Genomic DNA, 20,220 nt, shown 5'->3' on the forward strand with positions numbered 1-20,220 from the left:
CCCCACAATGTGACTGTATGAGCCGATTTCCATCCCCACATGAGCAGTACAAGTATTAACACACGCCATCCTATATATGCTCCTTTTTTCAGTGGCTCCCAACGTGATAAATCTCAGAGCTCAAATGATTATTGAAGGGATATAAATGAAAAACACTTATTTCTGTCGCACACAATTAATTTTTTGAGGGTCAAAGTTCAATCTTGACCTTGGGAATTTGACAAAATAATTATCTCAATTTACTGTCTTTTCCTGGAGCTATTGATTGCATTTCATGGTCTACATCAGCAAATTGAGTCTGCTCAGTTGCCACCATAGACACACAGTCGGTTGATTTGTCAGCACGTGAGTAACGTGAAACAGCTGAAAGACCAAACAGTTGAAGGACAAAACATAAATGAATTAAAGCTCTGGAAAAGGCTAGTAAGTGGATTTAAGATTATTTTGTCAAATGTTTTACGTTCTGGCTGTCTGACGTACTGGATTTGCTCATATCTTCCATGTCTAGGGAAATACTTCAAGTTAACAACAATCTGAGAAGGAAAATTTCACTATTTTGACTTACCTGCTCACAACCCATGAACACGCTTAGGCCATAACCTGTGATGAAGGGTCACAAGTAGACATTGCTTCATTTTAAGGGGCCAGAAGACAAAAAAAGTCAGGAACCACTGCTCTATTCCACAGGTCACCATGAAGGCAAATAGTTTGCCTTTAAAAAGGGAACAGCATTGCAAGTGATATGATGATGTAACAGACAGTTAGACGAGTGTTAGTACTGAAACAAAAAAAGGTGTGAGAGGGTAAAGTGTGTGTTAGAGACACGCAGTGAAACATGGTGATTTGTTCCCCCTAGGGTTCGTATTTTATTCATCAGGACTTGATGCATCCAAGTATAGGATCATTCGGTTTTGGCACCTTTAAAGATTTCATTTTCAATTTGAACAACACATTAAAAATCAAAAGAAACAAAAGAAATGGCTAAGGCTGTGTGAGTTTTAAAAATAAAATACATACATACATATATTTATATATTTATAAAGAAATCAACCAAACCATTTTAAAAAAGCAGTTTTGTTCAATGTAGATTGTTTGGTTTGTCTCACAAAAGCAATAAGATAAAATGAACTAAATAAATAAAAAAAGAAAACATAAGAAAAATACACATGAAAACATTAATACTTTAAACTTTAGCGTCTTCGCTTTTTTTCCCCTTATAATTATTAACCTTTAAAACTTAAGTTTCTCAAGAGCAGATTTGCTGTAATTTTATAGCATGCATTTAATTTCTGAAACTGTGAGTCACTTAGCTTCTCTTGTACTATTTCATATTTAACTTGTTTTTATTTTTGTGTTTGGCGTCCTCTTCTTTTCCTTCCCCTCTGCTCCTTCCTTTTTTTATTTTGTAGAAGTCGTGTTTGGAGTCTTTGCTTTGTGAACTTTGACCCCTTTGTTGGCTCTTTCTGTTAAGGGGTTCAAATCTCCCGTTACGACCCTCCCCAAAAAAAGAAAGCGAACAGGGACTGAGAAAAAGACGAGAAGGTTCTATTAAAAGAATAGATATTATTCTACTGTTGACTGTCTGCGTCTGCCTCTGGTGGCATCAGTAGCTGTGTACTGCTGCTACCTACAGCACCGTCTCTTGTTCTCAACCTTCAAATGAACAGATACTAAAAGAGTCTTTTCTCATGTTACCAACAGCACTTGGTTTAGTTAACTTGTTTTTTTCTTTTTTGCTTCGGTAAAGTCTGTATCTCTTGATTATTAACGTAATAATTTATTTATAAAAGTAATACATATATATAGTACCTTTGTTAGAGATTACAGATTGGGCTAATTCGTACTGAATCCCAAGCTGTAACAATTCACAGTTTTAATGCAAAAAATGAACAAATGAGTCAATAAATAAAAGAGTGTGTATCTGAGCGGTGGGCTGGCTGAGGGGGAGCTTGACCTGTTGCTCCAACCGAACTGTGGGGCAAAACTGTCAAACCAAAGGGCTATGAAATCATGAAATCAATTCTTTATCTCATAAATGCCCACCCCGCCCTCCCTTTCAGTGCCCCGAACCTCATAAACAAACCCTGCGCAAAAAAATGACAGATCTCACTCTCTCGGGACAACCTGACCCACTCTCACTCTTCTGCCATTCAATCCAGGAACACAGCAGACTTGTTGAAACTCTCTCAACAATGGTAATGGAAAAGTCATGCAGCTGAACAAAAAGAACAAATGTCTATAAACATGGAAATCCATCTTCTCCTGGGGCGTACTGGACCCACAGGGGTTCCCGTGTCTCCTGGTCTCCTTTCTCCGCCGGGCTGGCCTGGCCTGTGTCGACTCCCTCATACCGGCGTGGTGCGGCGGTTTGCTGTGTTGGTGTGGCTCGAGTCTTTCAGGTCCTTCTGGATGCAGTTGTGGACTTGCAGGAAGTTGTGGTCCCTCTCAGAGTTGTAGGTGGCGGTGGGCGTGCCGGAGGACTTGAGGGTGTCCCGGGGCAGCGTGTACATGGAGATCTCCGTGGATGGCAGCGCGCTGAAGCCCTTGAGGCCCACTGGCGAGGTGTCGCGGGAGTGTGATGGGTCTGTGGAGCGGGAGGAGGAGCGCGAGCGGCGCCGGTAGCGGTAGCGGTAGCTGGGGATTCGCGTTATGGCCGAGCCTTGGAGGTAGTCGGCTGCGCGCGCCCCTATTCGAAGCTGTCGATGGCGGTCAATGAACATGTGCACGGCCAAGACGCCCACCATCTCAGCCATGATGAAGGAGAGGGCGCCGAAGTAGAAGGACCAGCCGTACGAGTAGCTGTTCTTCTTGGAGTCGCTTTTTGATGGGTCCCCCGCGTTGGCTGATATGTACACGATGATCCCGATGATGTTGCTCAGGCCTGAAGGGTCGAGAGGTGGGGGATGGGCGCCATACAACAGGAGAGGGGTGGGTCATGGGTAATGGGTTCATGGGAACAGAAGAAGAGAAGAGAAGAAGAAAACAAGTCAGGATGAGCTCATAGGCCCGAGTTATTCTTGGTGTATGCTCAACTTAATATGCAGTATCATACCAAATAAGAGAGCTGATTCATGCACTGTACGCAGTGTACTAATCCTGTCCAACTCTCCATCCAACATGACTGATATTAGACTTCTAATCTTTGCCCTTGCAGTGAGAAACAGGAAAGCTTCACGTCTTGATGCAGATCATATGGGACAGAGCATATAATAATCCACGCCAAGGCTGAGCTCTGTGGTAAAGCCCATCATATATTCACATACATACGGTACTGTTACTTGTTAGCCTAGACACACACGGAGAAATGTTTGACATGGTATATCTGGGAAGATGGATCATAGGGAAAGTGTGTCAGGGACACCATATTTTTAGAGATGAATCCCAATGGGTGGCTTTTAGCCTAGCAACAGGATCAAGAAAAAGAAAGGATGACAAAAGAAGGACGAAAAGAAGAAGTGACTTGTAGATGCAGCACAGAAGACGACCAACAACCGAAGACAGACCGGTGCTTACGTGGCTTTTTGAATTCATGTGGTGGTACAATAATTACAACAGAAGTGAGTAATGACAACTTAACTTCGACCTACAGGGATGTTTTGACATTTTGGGAAAAATATTCACTTTCTGGCAGAGCCTTAGATGAGAAGATTGATAACACTCTCATGTTTCTACAGTAAATATGTAGCTACAGCCAGCAGCCGGTTAGCTTAGCTCAGCACAAAGACTGGAAACAGGGGGAAACAGCTAGCCTTCATCTACTAGCACCTCTAAACTTAGTTTTTTGAACAGATTAAACAAATGATAATGTTATAAGTGGTGGTTGGTAGATGGATTTTGTTACCTTTGGAAAGAGCCAGGCTAGCTGTTTCCTGAGTTTGTGCTAAGCTAAGCTAACTGGCTGCTGGCTGTAGCCATCGATGTAATATCAAGGTGGTATCAGTCTTCTCATCAAACCCTCCACCTGAAAGCCAATAAGCACATTTCCCAAAATGTCAAACAACTCCTTTAAAGGAAAAATCCACCATAAAACACTTCAATTTTGTTGAATGACAGCAATTAATGAAGTACATTGAATTATGGCGCCAATCTACTATTTGGTGGTAAGTTCAGTTGAGATCTTTGTTGATCTAAATAAAATACATTTTGAAATTTATCAATTTATAAAGTTCCTAAATTCACCAGCAATCAAGTAATGAGATAATTAAACGTTCTAACCACCTCCAGTTTTATTTGGAACAATAGTTACAAATAATAATTAGATAATTGTCAAGATTGTGTATGAACTTGTGTGAATGCTCAATTTGCTTATAAGCTAATTTCACTATTCAGCATCCCTTCAGTCTGCATGCATAAATAATATCTAATTATTCCCACTTATAACTGGTCAAATATGGACAATATAACATGATGTACAAGTATTACAGCCCAGCTACAGAAGAGAAACAAGAAAAACCAAAAAATCTTAACTCAAGGTCCACTTACTAGCATTTTTAACCGTATCACACAGTCTTCTTCAGTGAATGGAGTTAAATTAAGCTGACATGGAGACAACTTTTATTTAATCTAGAAAAACACTGCTAAATAATATATTTTGGTGGTGATTTTGTATGCTGTCATGAACCAGTGAAAGTCTTTTATTGCGAAACAGCTGCAAGAGGTCATCATGGAGGTCAATAGATACAAAACATCAATAAAAACTGGACACACACATGTTTAACTGATGCTCTACCCGACAATCCCTGCCCTCCTGTCTTATTTTGTGGGTGTCTAACTCACCTGCAGACACAAAGAAGATCCCTGCGCTGAGGATGATGTTGTGGCGTGACTTGTAGAACTCACTGGCAGCTATACACAGGCCTCCCATGAAGAGCAGGATGACACTGAGGATGGGGAAGATGCTGGAGGCTCGCACGGCACCTGGAAATCAGCGGAGGACAGCGGCGAATTAAAAAAAAAAAAGGAGGCGAAGGGAGAATGGGATGTGATTTTGGTTTCGCACACAGACAGGAGAGGAGAACAGCCAAAGGGGCAACAAAGAAAGAGGGGAAATGGCAGCGAGCGAGCGCAGGGGGGATGAAAGAAGTGATGAATATAAAGCAGAGGGAGCGTGAAACAAAGAGAGAAAAAGCACATTAGAATCCATTTCAGCATCTGCTCCTTGTGTGTGAGCACATCCTAATCAACACCCCATCAGGCCTGTGAAAGACTCCATCAACACTGTCTAGTGAGTGTGTATCCCCACAGTGAGCCTGTTACCCAACCTTATGTAATCACACCGCTTCCCTCTCCCTCACTCAGCACTCACTTCTCCGCAGACCACAGAAGCTAACTGGCTGCTTTATGTAGCATCATGTGAATGGCAGTCAACAAAAGTGCTACGGGGCTCTGGCATGTATATGAGCGAGACCGCAGTGCAGAGGGATGTAGCCCGCGTCCTTGAAACAAACGGCGTCCTTGCAGCTAATTATCAAGAAGCAAAACTGGAAGAGGGATATGATGTTAGTTTTGAGGTCGAGTCAGGGTCATAAAAAAGAGCTGCGCTACGCCCTGAGGTGTCAGGTAAAATTAGTGTCATATCGGAGAAGCAGACAGAGGAAGTCTTCCGAACCTGTCCATTTTTTTTCTCCACTCACCTCCTGCCCTCTCACACTTCACCTCTCAGCATCTGTCCCCACTCTCTCTCCTGTTTAACATGCACACGCAAACTTTCATCAGGCTGGTTAAATTTTCACCACTTCACCTCATCTCCACACGTGGCTGCCACCTCAGCACTTTCCCCAGCTTCTCCCCAAAGTGCTGACGCCGGGCAGGGTGAGCTCTGTGCTGAACTCGGCTGCCTGCTCCTCCACAGGGACCCGACGGGGCTCCTGGCGGCCCATCTGCCTGCCTACCTGCTGCCATTCATCGCTATCCTGCCCCCCCCTCTCCCCCACCCCCCCCACACACCCTTCTCTCAATCACTAATCCCCCCACCCCCTCCCAGATCCCTAAGGCTTCATGATGCTGGGCCGGCTCATTGGGAAAGCCACCCTGAGCCCACAGGCGGGCTGATAGGCAGCAGTTAACAGCTGCAGTGGCGGAGAGCGCCAAGCGGTGGCCACGGTCGGCTGGGCGCTTATCGTTCACCCTCCGCTGGGTTTTTACCAGTAACTACAGCAGGAGCAGTGGCCGATGAGGCTTTGTGTGCTGTTGTGCTACACGGATCCATTCAGATCCGTTCAAAACTGATTCAGAGTGCACATTTAAAAAAGTTACATACTGAATATTAATTTTTCCAGTTATGACGTCACACAATGTGACAGTTCAAAATGGCGCAATTCAAGTTTTTACGAGTAGTTGAACAATCAATCTATCTTGGTGAAGCAGCAAGGAGCACCAGCTTCATGTTTTCACCCAAGAACTTGAATACCTGATACAAAAATACTATTTCTACAACGTCCCCTCTGTAAATACAGCTCACTGCAGCCATGTTGTAATATGGAATATGAAAATGAAATGAAGACTTGTAGTGATTTTGGAAGCTCAGACTTTTGTTTGTCAATATTTGCCTTCGAGGAAAAGTCAGATATTGGCCAGTCGGTATCATCCTCCTCCGAAATCACGGATGGATACACATACAATTTGAAATGCAGTAAATCTAAAATGATTCTGACGTAAAATCTGTGAGATTTTAAGTGTCCCACGATCATCATCTGAATGCTCTTTCAGACAGTAAAAACACGGAGGCAGCAGGAGATAAAAAAACAGAAAAACGTGCAGCAGAGATCCTCATCCTACTAACAGAGCACAGGAGATTTCATAAACTGTATATATGAAAGAAATGTGTGTGAAAATCACACCCATTTGAATTCACAAACTATAAAATTGGACTGGATATGAAACAGCATTACATGTGTGAGAGATATGAATCTGTCCAGACAAGATATCTTAACAACTACTACCCATATTGCCATGAAATTTCATACGGTCATTTTCAGTCCCCATAGGATGAATATTAATGATTTTGGTGACCCCTCTTGACCTTTCTACTTGTGCCACATCAAGCCAAAACCTAATGTGTCATATATAAAAAAATAAGATACAACATACTCAACTCACGATAATACCATGAAAACTGGGTGCTGGATCCTTAAAGTAGTTAATAATGAAAGAGAAAGACTGAGTGCCGTCCTAGACTTTCTTTTTCATTATAAAGTCATACTGTATGTTGTTCATTTTGTCCAGCATTTCTTTATTTTGGGGTATAATGAACAACTGTAGGGGCCACTTGTGAGGTCAGTATCACTATTTTAATTTTAAAAAAATAGTAAAGTAAAGGAATGTAGTTATGAAATATTGTATTATTAATATATTTATGACCTATTATATCCTCACATTGTCCTTTATTGTGCATAAATCCAATGAACCAATCAAAACAGAGGACCGGAGCTATCTGTTTTATGATAATGGGATGACTGAAGCTGTTAAGAGCGTTGCGCATCACTCGTGAGCGCCTTTATGAACGTGTTTTTGACCCGACACTGTAATGTCTCTGCTCGCCGTCACACCTGTATCCATCATGTCATCATTCAACATCATGATGTGCTTATCGCTTTCTTTAACCTTGCCAGAAACAGCCCGGCAACTCAGCTTCAATCTGTATGATGAAGAACACTTAAACGCTGTCATTCGCCGTCTGCCATTTTTCTTTCGTCTGTCTGTCTCCGTCTATTGCGCACGGTCATCTCTCTTGCCGATTTTGTCACCAAGCAAACGTCCCCTGTCTCATCTTTTCTTTCTCTCTTTTCCATTTCTGTCTCTCACTTAATTCGCACTCAGTCAGAGCACAAGACAATTTGAAAGATAAAGTGTCGTCTCGCCCTCCCCCCACCTCGTCTTTCTCCGTTTCTCCCCCTTCTCCCACTTGTCTCCTTGCTCGACCAGAGGGGATTGTGGGGTTTAGGGTTACTGGTGTGGTGGGTTGATTAAATATTAAGTTGTCCTGAGAGTTGACCCTACTCCTCTGTCCTGCTCTGAACGCATCGCTCTCCCTAAGTCCCCCCCCCCGTCCCCGTCCCTGTCTCTGCCTCCATCCCTCTATCCCGTTAACCCTGAAGGTATTGACACGGCCATTCATAGCACATTACCTGAGAGAGGGCAACGGGGCTCTTTTTCATCCATCTGCTTCATTTGCAGAGACAAAAGAGGGATAGAGGGCCAGCCGGATTTATTGATTGTTGACAGTTGGACTCTTTAATAGTGTGGGATCTCAAGGTGACACGAAAGTTGAAGAAACCTCAGAGAGGCTCGGTTGCAGGAAAATGTAGCCCACAGAGAGAGAGAAGGGTAACTGTTCACCTTTTCAAAATGTGCAGTCACCTAAATCATAAAGAAACGTGTCGTCTCAGCTGTATGACTTTAAATCTGCAGTCAATTAATCAATGAGTTGCCAACTATTAAATTATTTGCCAGCAATTTGGATAATCGATTAATTGTTTGGGGTTAATTTTTAAGAAGAAAACTAACAAACTCTCTGATTCCAGCTTCCAAAATGTGAATATTTTCTGATTTCTTTAGTTCTCTATGACAGTAAACTGAATATCTTTGGATTGTGGACTGTTGATCAGGACAAAAGAAGACATTTGAAGACGTCACCTTGAGCTTCGGAAAACAGTGATAGTCATTTTTCACCGTTTTATGACACTTTATGGACCAAACAATTAATCGTGAAAATAATCGTTAGTTGCAGCACTATAATCTGATTACACTGAGGTGATTTCGATTTTTTATCCCACTAAGCAGCTGTTTTATTTAAGTCACTTTCATCATTTAGCCCAAAATATCATTAGGAACAAAACCTTTACAATTTGACACAATCTCATGTTTACTTCTCTAGGTCAGCTAGCTCTCCATATGCTAGCTTAAGCAACTGCGATAACCATCCCAACAAAGCAATCAAAGCTTTCTGTGTTAAAATAAACTTGTGCTACAGTATATACATAATATCTAAGTGGGCACGATGAGCAATAAATATTTGTTATTACAGGAGAAGGAGATGAATTGATAGTTTGCTAGCTGGCTAACCAAACAGGTAGCTAGGTAGGTTAGCCGGCTTTGCAAAAATAGCTAATCAGGGGGCTACTTTCTGTGTTTACTTTAGGTTAGACCCAGAGACAAGCATTTAAACTGATTTATGTAAAATTAGTTTATATGGAAGAGACTTTGCTGTCACATTCCCCAAATGTTTGATATCACTCTCATATCTGTCCATTAAATGTAACGCTATAGCCAGCAGCTGGTTAGCTTAGCTTAGCACAAAGACTAGAAACATGGAAAAAAATAGCTAGCCTAGCTCTGTCCAAAGGAAACAAAGTCCGCCAACCAGTATCTCTAAAGCTTACTAATTAACATGTTATATCTAGTTTTTTTAATCTGAACAAATGCTAAATTTAAAATTGACACTTTGACCATAACCTTACTCTTCACTGCTCAGGGCCAAGAAATAGTCAGACACATAACCCAGTGTAAAACATCAAATTGATGTTTTATAGATAAAGTTTTTGCACAGATTAAACTAATGAAGTATAATGTGTATAACAGTGGTGCTAGATGATCCTGCCCTGAACAGTAAATACTAAAAAACTTTCAGTAGCTTGTATGTCAGTGGACAGTTTGAGTGTCAAAATGCTGTTTTAGGAACTTTCAATGTCATCAAGCACATATTATTTAAACCCTTCTTTAAACACATTATATCCAAGGATATAAAAACTCAGCTGGTCTCTACAGAACAAATGCCTCAGGTTTGGAGAGTTTCTGAGAAATCTTGAAAGCAACGATGTGATGTTGGAGCTTTCCAGGGCAAGAGGATCCAACTCATTTGCATGGCTTCGAGGATCGGCTGGCCCAGAGTGCTTCTCCACTCCTATGGATTCTCTGTATTAACATCCATGTTTAGCTGCACACTGAAAAGTGCAGTGACCTTCACAGTGACCTCCCAGCATGCACTCTGCCTTCGCTGGGATCGGGCTGCAGTTTGCTGCGCCAACGTGCCCCTGGGTTTGGCTGACCATGCTCTACCTCGGAAGAAAAGGCTGAAGTCCCTGCAGATTTTTCATGCCAGGATGCACTCTGTTCTCCTGCATAATACTGAATGTGTCAGTGTTCATATAGCGTACGTACGAAGCTCAGATAGCCGTGTCTCTGAGCAGCTTGTTGCCTGCAGTGAGGGCCGAGGATGGGAATTGTTGGAGGACGACAGGGCAATAACTATGCCCCAAGGCAGTGAGGCTGCTACAGCTCCTATCTGAGAGGACACCTATATCAAATCAATCCTTCCTCGCCACATTCTGGAGGTTTCACATCTTCACTTTCCATCTTTTAAGGATCGGCTGAGCCCCTGTCAGAGTTTTGGATCCTGCCTGGAGGGATATTTAAGCACAGCAGCACCCCCGGGGGGGGAGGCAGACAGAGACTGACAGGCTGACAGATAGACAGGAACTAGTCTCTGCTGTGGATGGGTTAGTGCAGGAAAAAAAAGGACAGATCCATGATACACAATGTTTAACAGTCCTGTACAAGAGAAGACAAATTTATTGATCTGTTGATAGATTGAGCCTCTATTAAACATTAACTATCGACTAATCATGTCAACCACCTCTGACATGTTAAAGGTTTCTAACCGATCAGAGCTGCACAAGAACTCTATAAAAACTGCAATAAAATGACATTTTTTGTGTTCATTTTACTCGCTTCAGTGGCTCATGATGGCTTAAATGCTTAAATAAATGAAACGTTAATCCAAACTGAGGGATAAACATATATTTTTTAAAAGCCTTCAGAAACTTTATTTCCAACTTTAGTCTTGTAGTGTGAGATTATGTGTGATTAACTGTACATCTGTTACAACTTCACAGCGTTTCAAGTAGGGCCCGTGTACAGCTATTATCTCTGCCAGGGTGACATTGCTGCAGAAGTGCATGCTTAAAATACATAAAATAATATTCAATGTGTTTTATGAATGTGATAAATTAATACATAGAGGTCATGTGTACCCATTTATGGTGGAGGACCTATTTTATAGTTTTATATATGAAAGGCTTACTTAAGAAAAACTCTATTTGTGTTTAAGTGTGTGATTATTTGTATACATCTACTAGAATGACTGAAATACCACCGTCATCATGTCATCCTCAACTGTGATAGGCTACTCATTAACTGTACATCTGTTACAACTTCACAGCGTTCGGAGGAGGACCGGTGGATGGCGATTATCTCAGCCAGGGTGACATTATTCTAACAGAGGGCTGCTGGGATGGCTACAGTCCTGGGAGGGAGCCGTGGCGACTCTTCCTGCGTGGTAAAACGCTGTCAATCTCCGGGCTGCTGCAAAACAACGACCCCGTCCAAATGAAAGCTTTGACCTCCGCGCTAATAGCTAATGACAGCAGCGACCTCCGCAGCGTCTTGTGTTTCTGAAGCCGTCGCCTCGGCCCACATGAAAGGATGCTCTCGGGAGCCCTGTGATTAGCGCTGAGGTCGCCGTTTTGATTTGGGTCATGGTCACAATCACAGAGATTGGCGCATCTTTTGTTTCTTCCCCCCCCAACGACACCCACAGTTGACACCCAGTTAAGGACTGTTTGTGGAGCTCAACACCCATCGTGCATTTCCTCGTTGCTTCCCCCTTCGACAGTTCTCCTCTCTTTGGTTGGCTGCTGACACATTGTAGTGTGTTTTATTATGTTTAAGGAAAGTATAGCTATTGTGTAAAATGAATAATTCTCATCAAAATTAGAACTGAATCACTTACAGAATACAGTTTATCTACATTTTCATCTCGTCTAAAATCCCAGTGAGCTAAATTTATAGTATAAATTGCTGCAAGTTGCATCAAACTGGTTTAAATTCATGAAACAGAATTATTGAAAGGACAAAAGAGCAAAAATTACAGCTTTTCTGAAACTGTAACCGATTTCTATTTATACTGGTTAGTTTCTATTAAACCACTATCACTGGTTGTTTTTTCTGTCAGCAGCCGAAATGAGAATTAACACACACAAGTTTTCTCTTTCCAGATGGAAGGAAATCTCATCTACGTTGATTTTATTGAGCAAGATCACTGAATATTGTCACTATTTGGTTTCTCTGATGCTTCATATACACTTTTAAGGGATGAGGTAGGGTGACTGAGTTCCCCAGTCTTTGGAGAATGGAAAAGTAAGCTAATAAGGAGTACAGGACAGTGATGAGATTACTCTTGAAACAAGTAATGAGTCATACATTAATCTCTCCAAGCACTGAGGAAGACTTGCTGCCTGTCTTCTCTCCAGGTCTGATAGCGTTCAGACGCAGGCGGCGTCTCGCTCTGCCCGGCCAATCGGTGGCTGCGCCGCGGCAGGGAGCTGTAGTAATGAGCGATGGAGGGCTGGTTAGCCCCACCCGGCACTGCCATCCCTGCCAGCGTGCGTGCCAACCTGCTCACAGAGACACAGGGTGAGAGCGGATACTGTGTGTACTGTATTGATTGGCATGACTGCAGCTCAGGCTGGTGTCCGAGCGCTGGCACCGACAAACAGCTTAATGAGACTCATCACCCGTGGCTGGGTTTCTACAGCAGCTAGTCCTCCTCAACGCCACGGTGGGTCCAACTGGTAAATAATCAGAATGTTTAGAGGCAGCTTTGTGTTGAGCTGATCGGTTTCATACATCGCAAACCAAAACTCACCGACTGGCACACAAACACACGAGGGAATTAATCTACTAAACACAGAGTTGCGGAAAATCTTCATAGATTTTAAATCATTTTTCACCAAAACTTCTAAAGCTGCTTAATCCAGCTGCATTTCTGGGGATAAAATTACAAAAAAAATGCACATGTAACTAATTATGTGACTTCTAAAACCAACTGGCTGCACCACTGATGATTTTGTTCTATTAAAGAAGTATTTTGTGTATTATATTTTGTGATTCATTTAAAGCATTTGGCTGGTGATTTTCCATATTTTTCTTATTGTCAACAAATCTCATGCACAGAGCCAAACCAACAATTACCTGATTTACTTACAAGTATTGTGTGTGTATCAAAAGCCTGATATATCTTATATCTCTTGACTTTAGACTACATTGTTAAGTTTTCAAAGAACTTCAGCAAACATGCGCAGTGTCGTCTGCCTTACACAGAACTACTCTCCGGAGACTGAAAACGTGATCGCTGTTATTAGTCTTTGGAGCCGTTTCTAAACAAACTAACATGTGGTGAAGGAACATGTCATCCAGTGCAGCGGTGCGGCTCACCGATTTTAATAGTTTTTGGACGACAACAGAGGTTTAAGAGTAATAAGATATATCAGACTTTGGATACAAACACAATACTTGTACGTAGATCAGTTCATTGTTTCATTTATTCTATACATGTAATAAATTAACACAACAGCTTACAGGTCATGTGACCCTCTTAATATTTGAGTTTTCTACACAAGTAACGCTCCCAAATTACAGTTCTTATCATTTTCATTTGATATTTGCTCTGAAACACTCAACTAACACCCATGAAACACATAAGCATAACTCATGTGCATGAATAGCACACCCACTGACACTACACACACGAACTGTACATGTGAATAAACACGCACATCGACCTCTTAACAAATGCGTCTCTTTGCACCTTCCACCTCCTTCCTACTCCCCTCTCTCTTTCTCTTTCTCTCTGACTTTCTTACTTTCTTTCTCTCTCTCTTTCATTGACAGGGTTGAGAGGAAATTAGCATGGGCTCTTAATCAGCCTCCCCCAGCCCTGAATGTGCTGATGTGCAGGACAGGGTCATGCTAATCAGGTGCCTCAGCTCCCAGGCACATTGATTTAATACTACAAACGCTTATTAATCCCCTCCACACCTCCTCCTCTTCTTCCTCAATACTGAGCCCTTGCACCGTCCTCGTCCTGACCAAGAGGCTCGTTGCCCCCCACTCTCACCCCATCCTCCCCCTCCTCAGCATCAAACATCCACAAAACATCTCTCAGAAACGGTGGGAACGGCTACCGAGTGTGTTAAAATACAATGGAAATTAGCTTTTGGTGGCTAAATTCAAAATGCACAACAACACTTACGCAGCTTTCAGTCTGAATTTAAAAGCTTATGAGTCTCGACAACTCACGTTTGCAGGCAGAATGCAATTTGACTTGAATTGATTGCAAAAGTAAATGCAGGTCTCACTCACTGGCATTTATAAAGTGGAACAAGAATAAGAGCTGAGATGTTCAGATTTGACGTTAAAGACACCTTTGGGGATTCATTAACAAGGTGTTTTGTTTTTCCTCGTTTGTATTACCATCAGTTTATATTCTAGTCAAGTCCATTTTATTTATATAGCGACGAATCACAAAGTTATCTCATGACGCTTTTCACATAGAAACAAACCGTACTCTTTTATTTACAGAGATAATAACGGGATTCTTCCTTTAGCCCTTTGAAATCTTTTTTTTGTTTGTTTTTAATTTTAATTTAAGTTCTCAATATTTGATTTATAAGCTTATTGCACAGTCACTATATGTCAAGTTAGGCATCATCATTGTCATGTTTCATGTGAGTAGTTCTACACATGAAACAACACATGTAAATGCAATTACATTACAATTTCTTTGTGTCCAGAAGTTTTTAACTTCTGGGTTCCAGTGATACCATTTTAAATTTCTTTTACTGGTTTTAAATGACTGAATAGCTTGGCCCCATCTTAAGACATATGTGCCTTCCAGCTCCCATAGATCCTCTAACTCAAACCAGGTCAGAACTAAAAGGCACGGAGACGCAGCCTTCGTTAATTACGCCCCAAAACTCTGGAACAGTCTGTCTGAAGGTTTGAGGGTCGACACTTTCAAACAAAACTTTAAGACACATCTTTTTACTGTTTCTTTCACCTGAAGTGCTTTTACCTAACGGTTGTTTTTGTCCTGTTGTTTTAATTTAATTTGATCCTAGTTTATTTATTATTATTTTATTGTAAATGATTCTCTGCTTTTATGTTAAGCACTTTCTACTGCATTTCATGCACGACTTGTTCTATAGAAATTAAGTTTATTATTATTATTATTATTATTATTATTATTATTTTTATAAGAACCATGTTGATGGGACATTTTGATATTGATAGTGCCAAACGAACAACATATAGAAACCCTATTTTCATTTATTTTATTTTTGGTGATTGTAATTCTTCTGTATCAGACCGCCGGGCGTGAACACATTTTGTGACATCATAGTGACGTCATTGTGACATCATTTTGTTTGTTTAGAGTTTTGCTTTTCAACACTTCCGGTTTACACACAGACATGGGTTACTTTTACTGGAGAAAATAAATGTGATGATCATGAACCAAGATCTCATGTTATAAAGAACATTTTTTTCTATGATTCAAAGTGGATTTACTCCTGTTCATCCTTAACAGATTGCAGAAAAAAAGTTTCATCTGATCTGATTTTTGCAGCATGTGTACATGATTTCTGTGCGTTCTGGTTTGACTTTGAGTCATAATTTTGAGATTAAGGGGAACAGAGTTTTGACGCAAACTGGGTCTCTCTAGTGGAGAGTAAACCGTAAAGATGGACTGCATTTATATAGCGCCGTTCTAGAAACGTTTTACACTACATGTCACACACACACACACACTGATGGCGCAGCCTTTGGGAGCAATTAGGGTTTCAGTATCTTGCCCAAGGACACTTCGACATGCAGACTGGAGGAACCGGGGATCAAACCGCCGATTCTTCTGATTAGTGGACGACCTGCTCTACCTCCTGAGTCACAGCCGCCCGGAAAGGGTTAAACAAGAACTGACTGATTTAAACAGTTAATCTCATCAGTGTTGATTATGAGAAAGTTGAAATCATAGTTGTTTTAAAAGGTTTTAGACTTTAGATTGGTTTAGAAGTTTCTCTGCAGGAACCTTGTATTTCTGAGTCTATTCACTCAAAAACTTCCCTTAAAAATCAAAGAAAATACAGTGTAGGTTTGATAAGTAAACTTTATCCTGAATAGATTAATGTGTAATGATCAGAAGTGACACAGGGGTTATTATGATGAAGGTTTGGTTTAAGTAATACTTGGTACACAGCCAAAAACAATATCATGTTTCTGTGATATTTGTGGACGCCCTCAAACAAAAATCAATCTCTCAGTTTCAGTCTTTGTATTTTTCAGTGGGAACAAAACACACTTCACCATTTACACACACACACACACACACACACACACAATCCCCGGCCTGTAAATGTAAAGGTGTACCCGGATGATGCCTGCACACACACACACACACACACACACACACACACACACACACACACACACACACACACACACACACACCACTACCATTAGAGCCAAGTAGTCGTCCCGCTGAATACTGCTCTGTCATATTAACATACCATCACACACACAGACGGGTCAGTGGAACACTGTACAAGAACTCCCTCACACTGAAATCACTTCACATGACAGGCCCGCTCAGACAATTTAAGTTCCCTCCACAGAACACATTTCAATTACTGTAATTACCCTCCACTCCACTGCTGATGTCCCCACAGATCACGCCTGAACGTCTGCGTGACAGCGCCGCACCCGACTCTCTCCCACTCTCCACGCCGCCTTGCCGGAGCTTAGCATGGCCGACATCACACATGAGCAAGGGGGCGGGGGGGAGTAAACACTGAGCTGCCTCAATACAGGTTTCAAGTTACACTGATATGCATTATTAATCAATAAATGACATAAGGGCTGTGTTATTTTATAGCCGCTTGATTTTAGCTACTGTCATTTACATGAAATCAGTGTTTATCTTGAAGCAGACGTGACTAATCCAACGAAACGATAATCTAGAAATCTAGTCAACAATACATCTTTCTATTTTAAAACAACTGAAAATGACGACTTGGTAGAAGTATGATGATCTAATGATGAAAGAGATGATTCATATCGGCAGAAGCCCGTTAACGCAGGCCAACATGGACAAACATGTCAACAAGCATAAATCAAACTAGACTCATTAATAATAAAAAAATAATATGAATGAGGTTACGCACGAAATTAACACAGCTGTATGTGATCATTTCTTGAGCATGATTTGTTATGTTTTTGAGAAAATGATATAGTAAAAGTTATTTGTCCCATTGAATGATTTTTTAGTGTGTTTTTATAAAAAAACAGCAATAATATTTTTTTTAAAAAATGGTCTCAGATATTAAAGACTAAATGACTGTTTATGACTTTTGCGTCTTCATTTTGTCGCCTGTATTAATCATAATGTTTTGGGGATGATGTGGCTGAAAAAAAACTGTATATTTTTATTATTTTTGGGGGATGTTTTATGCCTTCATTGGACGGTGGCGGCAGTAGAGAGATGACAGGATGGACAGAAACACTGATAATGTTGCTACGTGTTAGCAACTGATTGCTAACAAGTTCAACATCTCAACTTAAACGGCGATGACATGTCAGTAAGTTGCCAAGAAAATCAGTTAATGCATGTTTAACATTTTTCATAATTTAATTCTTGACAACGTGATAAACTACAGTGACTGTCAGAAATGCTATAAGTCATATTTCCTACCGGCAGCGACCAGAGTTTAAAGGTACCATGTGGAAGTTTTCTTGTAAACAAATAAAGTTTCTGTTTACATTCTGTGTTTCTCATCAAAATAGAAACAAATGTGCTGATTGCATTTCCTTCCTCCATAAAACATTTGCGAATAATATATATGTATATATATATAAATCCTGCGTTGTTTACATCAGTGTTTGCATGCTAGCTGTGTTCTTCTTCACTGTTGTTGCTGTTGTATCGTTTATCAGCGAGTTACCGAGTTACAACCATCGATCAGCAGAGTAGCGTGAAATAAACAGCAGGGTGTGAATTGCACAGGTCGTGTTCATCCATTAAACTCATAAAACCGTTGCTCCACAGTGCCTCTAGTGGTCAGAAACTCCACACGGTGCCTTTAAGTGGACTGGTATCATCCTGATATAACAGCACCCATAAAACATCTGAGACAACTGGCCTGAATCCACTGCTCTTTATAAGCCACAGAGGGTTAAAAAAACAACTCTCTTTTTTGTGACTTTCCCCCTAAAATATGTCCAAGTGAGGCATTATCTTATATTTTTGCGACCTAGAAATATGCACACAAAGCACAACTCTATGATGTATCTCATAGAGACTTCATCTATCGAGCTGTACACTGTGTACACCCGTTGTTTCTTCTTTACGCCGCAGCAGCTGGAGGTCATTTTCCTTTTGATTGCATGTGGATCAGCTTTCCTTCTGGATTGCAACACTAAAAAAAAAACACTACTCATTTTGATACGGTTTTCACAAAAAAAAAAAAAAAAAGCCCACAAACTGTCAAACCTGACTCTCTGCTGCTTTATGTCTGGAGATAAAAAGGACACAAGTATGTAATTTGCCATTTTTCTCTAACAACGGTGGGAATTTTCATGCTGTAACAGCTCACAACTGATGATTAAATGTGTGCATGTAAAACTGATCTGAGAGGGCGCAGCCGTCTTTTGATGATGCCCCAGTGACAGCCAAACACAGCGGCTCGTCCCGTATATTCTAATCTCGCTTTAATACGAGGACACACTCTTCCACCTCTGTGTTTTACAAGCTGCGCTGCCTCCATATTTCCCCGTTAATAAGATATAAAGTTAGAGTGCTAGCACTCACTCGGTCAACCAGGACAAAAATGATTGGCTTTTAATTTATTGGCCCATGTCTGTGTGCTGTGTGTTTTATGTATCAGTCAATGGATTCCTTATTTGTTGCCTAGGATACCGCAGGACGCTCAATGTCACCGTGACAGACTGGGACACCTGCTAAAGCAAACACCGGGGCACTAGCTGGATTTAACATGTTAACTTATGAGTAGAGTATTAACACATTATATATGCTTCTGTCAGGTCATGTGATCACCCTCTGGTGAGTCTCTCCCGCCTCCTGCCCCCCACTCACACACAAACTTGTATACAAACTGGTACTAGAGAGACTGTCTGTGCGCTGGTTCGGCGTTGCTGCCACCCTCTGCTCCCCCCCCCACCCTCCCCGCCTCCCCGCCCCCGCTGCCCTACAAGCCCCTGCGTGTCCTGCCCCAGACCCATTGATTTTATCGGGCGACGCCAAAGCCTGTTCAGGCCAGCGTCCAGTCTGCTGCGAGGCCCCAGGGTGACACAGGCTGTGACAGGAGTGCCCTTCTGTCATCAATGTCAGTGTATACTCTCAGATGAACGCATGCAAACACCAGAGGCAGGGATTAACGCTGGCTCGGGGCAAAAACACCCAGGAAAGTTCATAAAGAAACTTAAAAAGGTGAGAAAATGGGCCAATAATTAGGAATACTCCTTTTTTTTTTTTTGCACTTCACTTTTATCACATTATTTCTTGTTGACTGTGGGAGCCCATCGCTGTGCCCTAATCCTATACTGCAAACTTATTCTGACTGTGTTTCAGTATGTTGTGCATTCATACAGGACAAAATGATAAATTTAAAGAGTGGTTTCAAACCTGTAGTTTGTTTGCTCTGGTCTGAATCAGTGGATGAGTCGGTTAACTTGTTGCGTTCTTTTCACACACAAAGCGAACCAAAGTACATCATCAAAGGCCATGTGAGAACACTTCTCTCATTGGTTAGATGTGTCTGGGGCGGGAGCAAGAACTGGAATACAGGAAGATGGTTCTGTCTGTCCAAATATCAAGAAGTACTTTGTTGCTAGTCCGGGTCAGACCATGATATCTGGCTGCTAGCAACTGTTGAGTTTGTAATGAACATGGATATTGTGTTAAGGGGCCAGTATACTCTGTCAGAACGACATGTCGGATGGTTGAATAGCTACAGAAACCTCCTAATGCCCACTCTCTAATGCTGGTTTAGGGGGAAGCTGTGTCCGGCTATTTTTCTGTAACCGTCTGTCAGATATTTACACCCACTTCACACCATGATCGGCCAGCTTTGCGGAGGTGAGAAAGCCAAGGTTTGAACTTCTCTTGTCTTTTTTCATTCCGGACACGAATATTTCTGTCACTTTTCACGTGAACAACTGAGTGAATGTCTTCGAGGAGAGACTGTTTGAAAATTGCCATCGTTGTCCCCACATTTTAACAATATAGCGTGTCATTTCTGATGTGGTTGGACAACATGTCGTACATACTAGTTCTGATAACATAATCTTAACTGCATGATAATGTGTGATGGA

General features: G+C 41.5%; 1 protein-coding gene across 2 annotated transcripts in view; it reads right to left on the reverse strand.

Annotated features, from left to right (window-relative positions):
- Positions 1 to 1,035: 1,035 nt before the first annotated feature.
- Positions 1,036 to 20,220, reverse strand: part of cacng2a (calcium channel, voltage-dependent, gamma subunit 2a) — a 67,656-nt gene continuing 48,471 nt past the window's right edge. Inside the window, exons 3-4 of one of the 2 annotated variants that reach the window (XM_042391906.1) lie at positions 4,777 to 4,917; positions 1,036 to 2,881 (exon numbers count right to left, since the gene is read on the reverse strand). In XM_042391906.1, the coding sequence (XP_042247840.1) occupies positions 2,346 to 2,881; positions 4,777 to 4,917 (677 nt within the window). In that variant the 3' untranslated portion in view covers positions 1,036 to 2,345. The remainder of the gene's footprint in view (positions 2,882 to 4,776; positions 4,918 to 20,220) is intronic. The other variant, XM_042391907.1, reaches the window with a different exon arrangement.

The sequence above is a fragment of the Thunnus maccoyii genome, chromosome 18, assembly GCF_910596095.1.
Source record: "Thunnus maccoyii chromosome 18, fThuMac1.1, whole genome shotgun sequence".
Lineage (NCBI taxonomy): Eukaryota > Metazoa > Chordata > Actinopteri > Scombriformes > Scombridae > Thunnus > Thunnus maccoyii.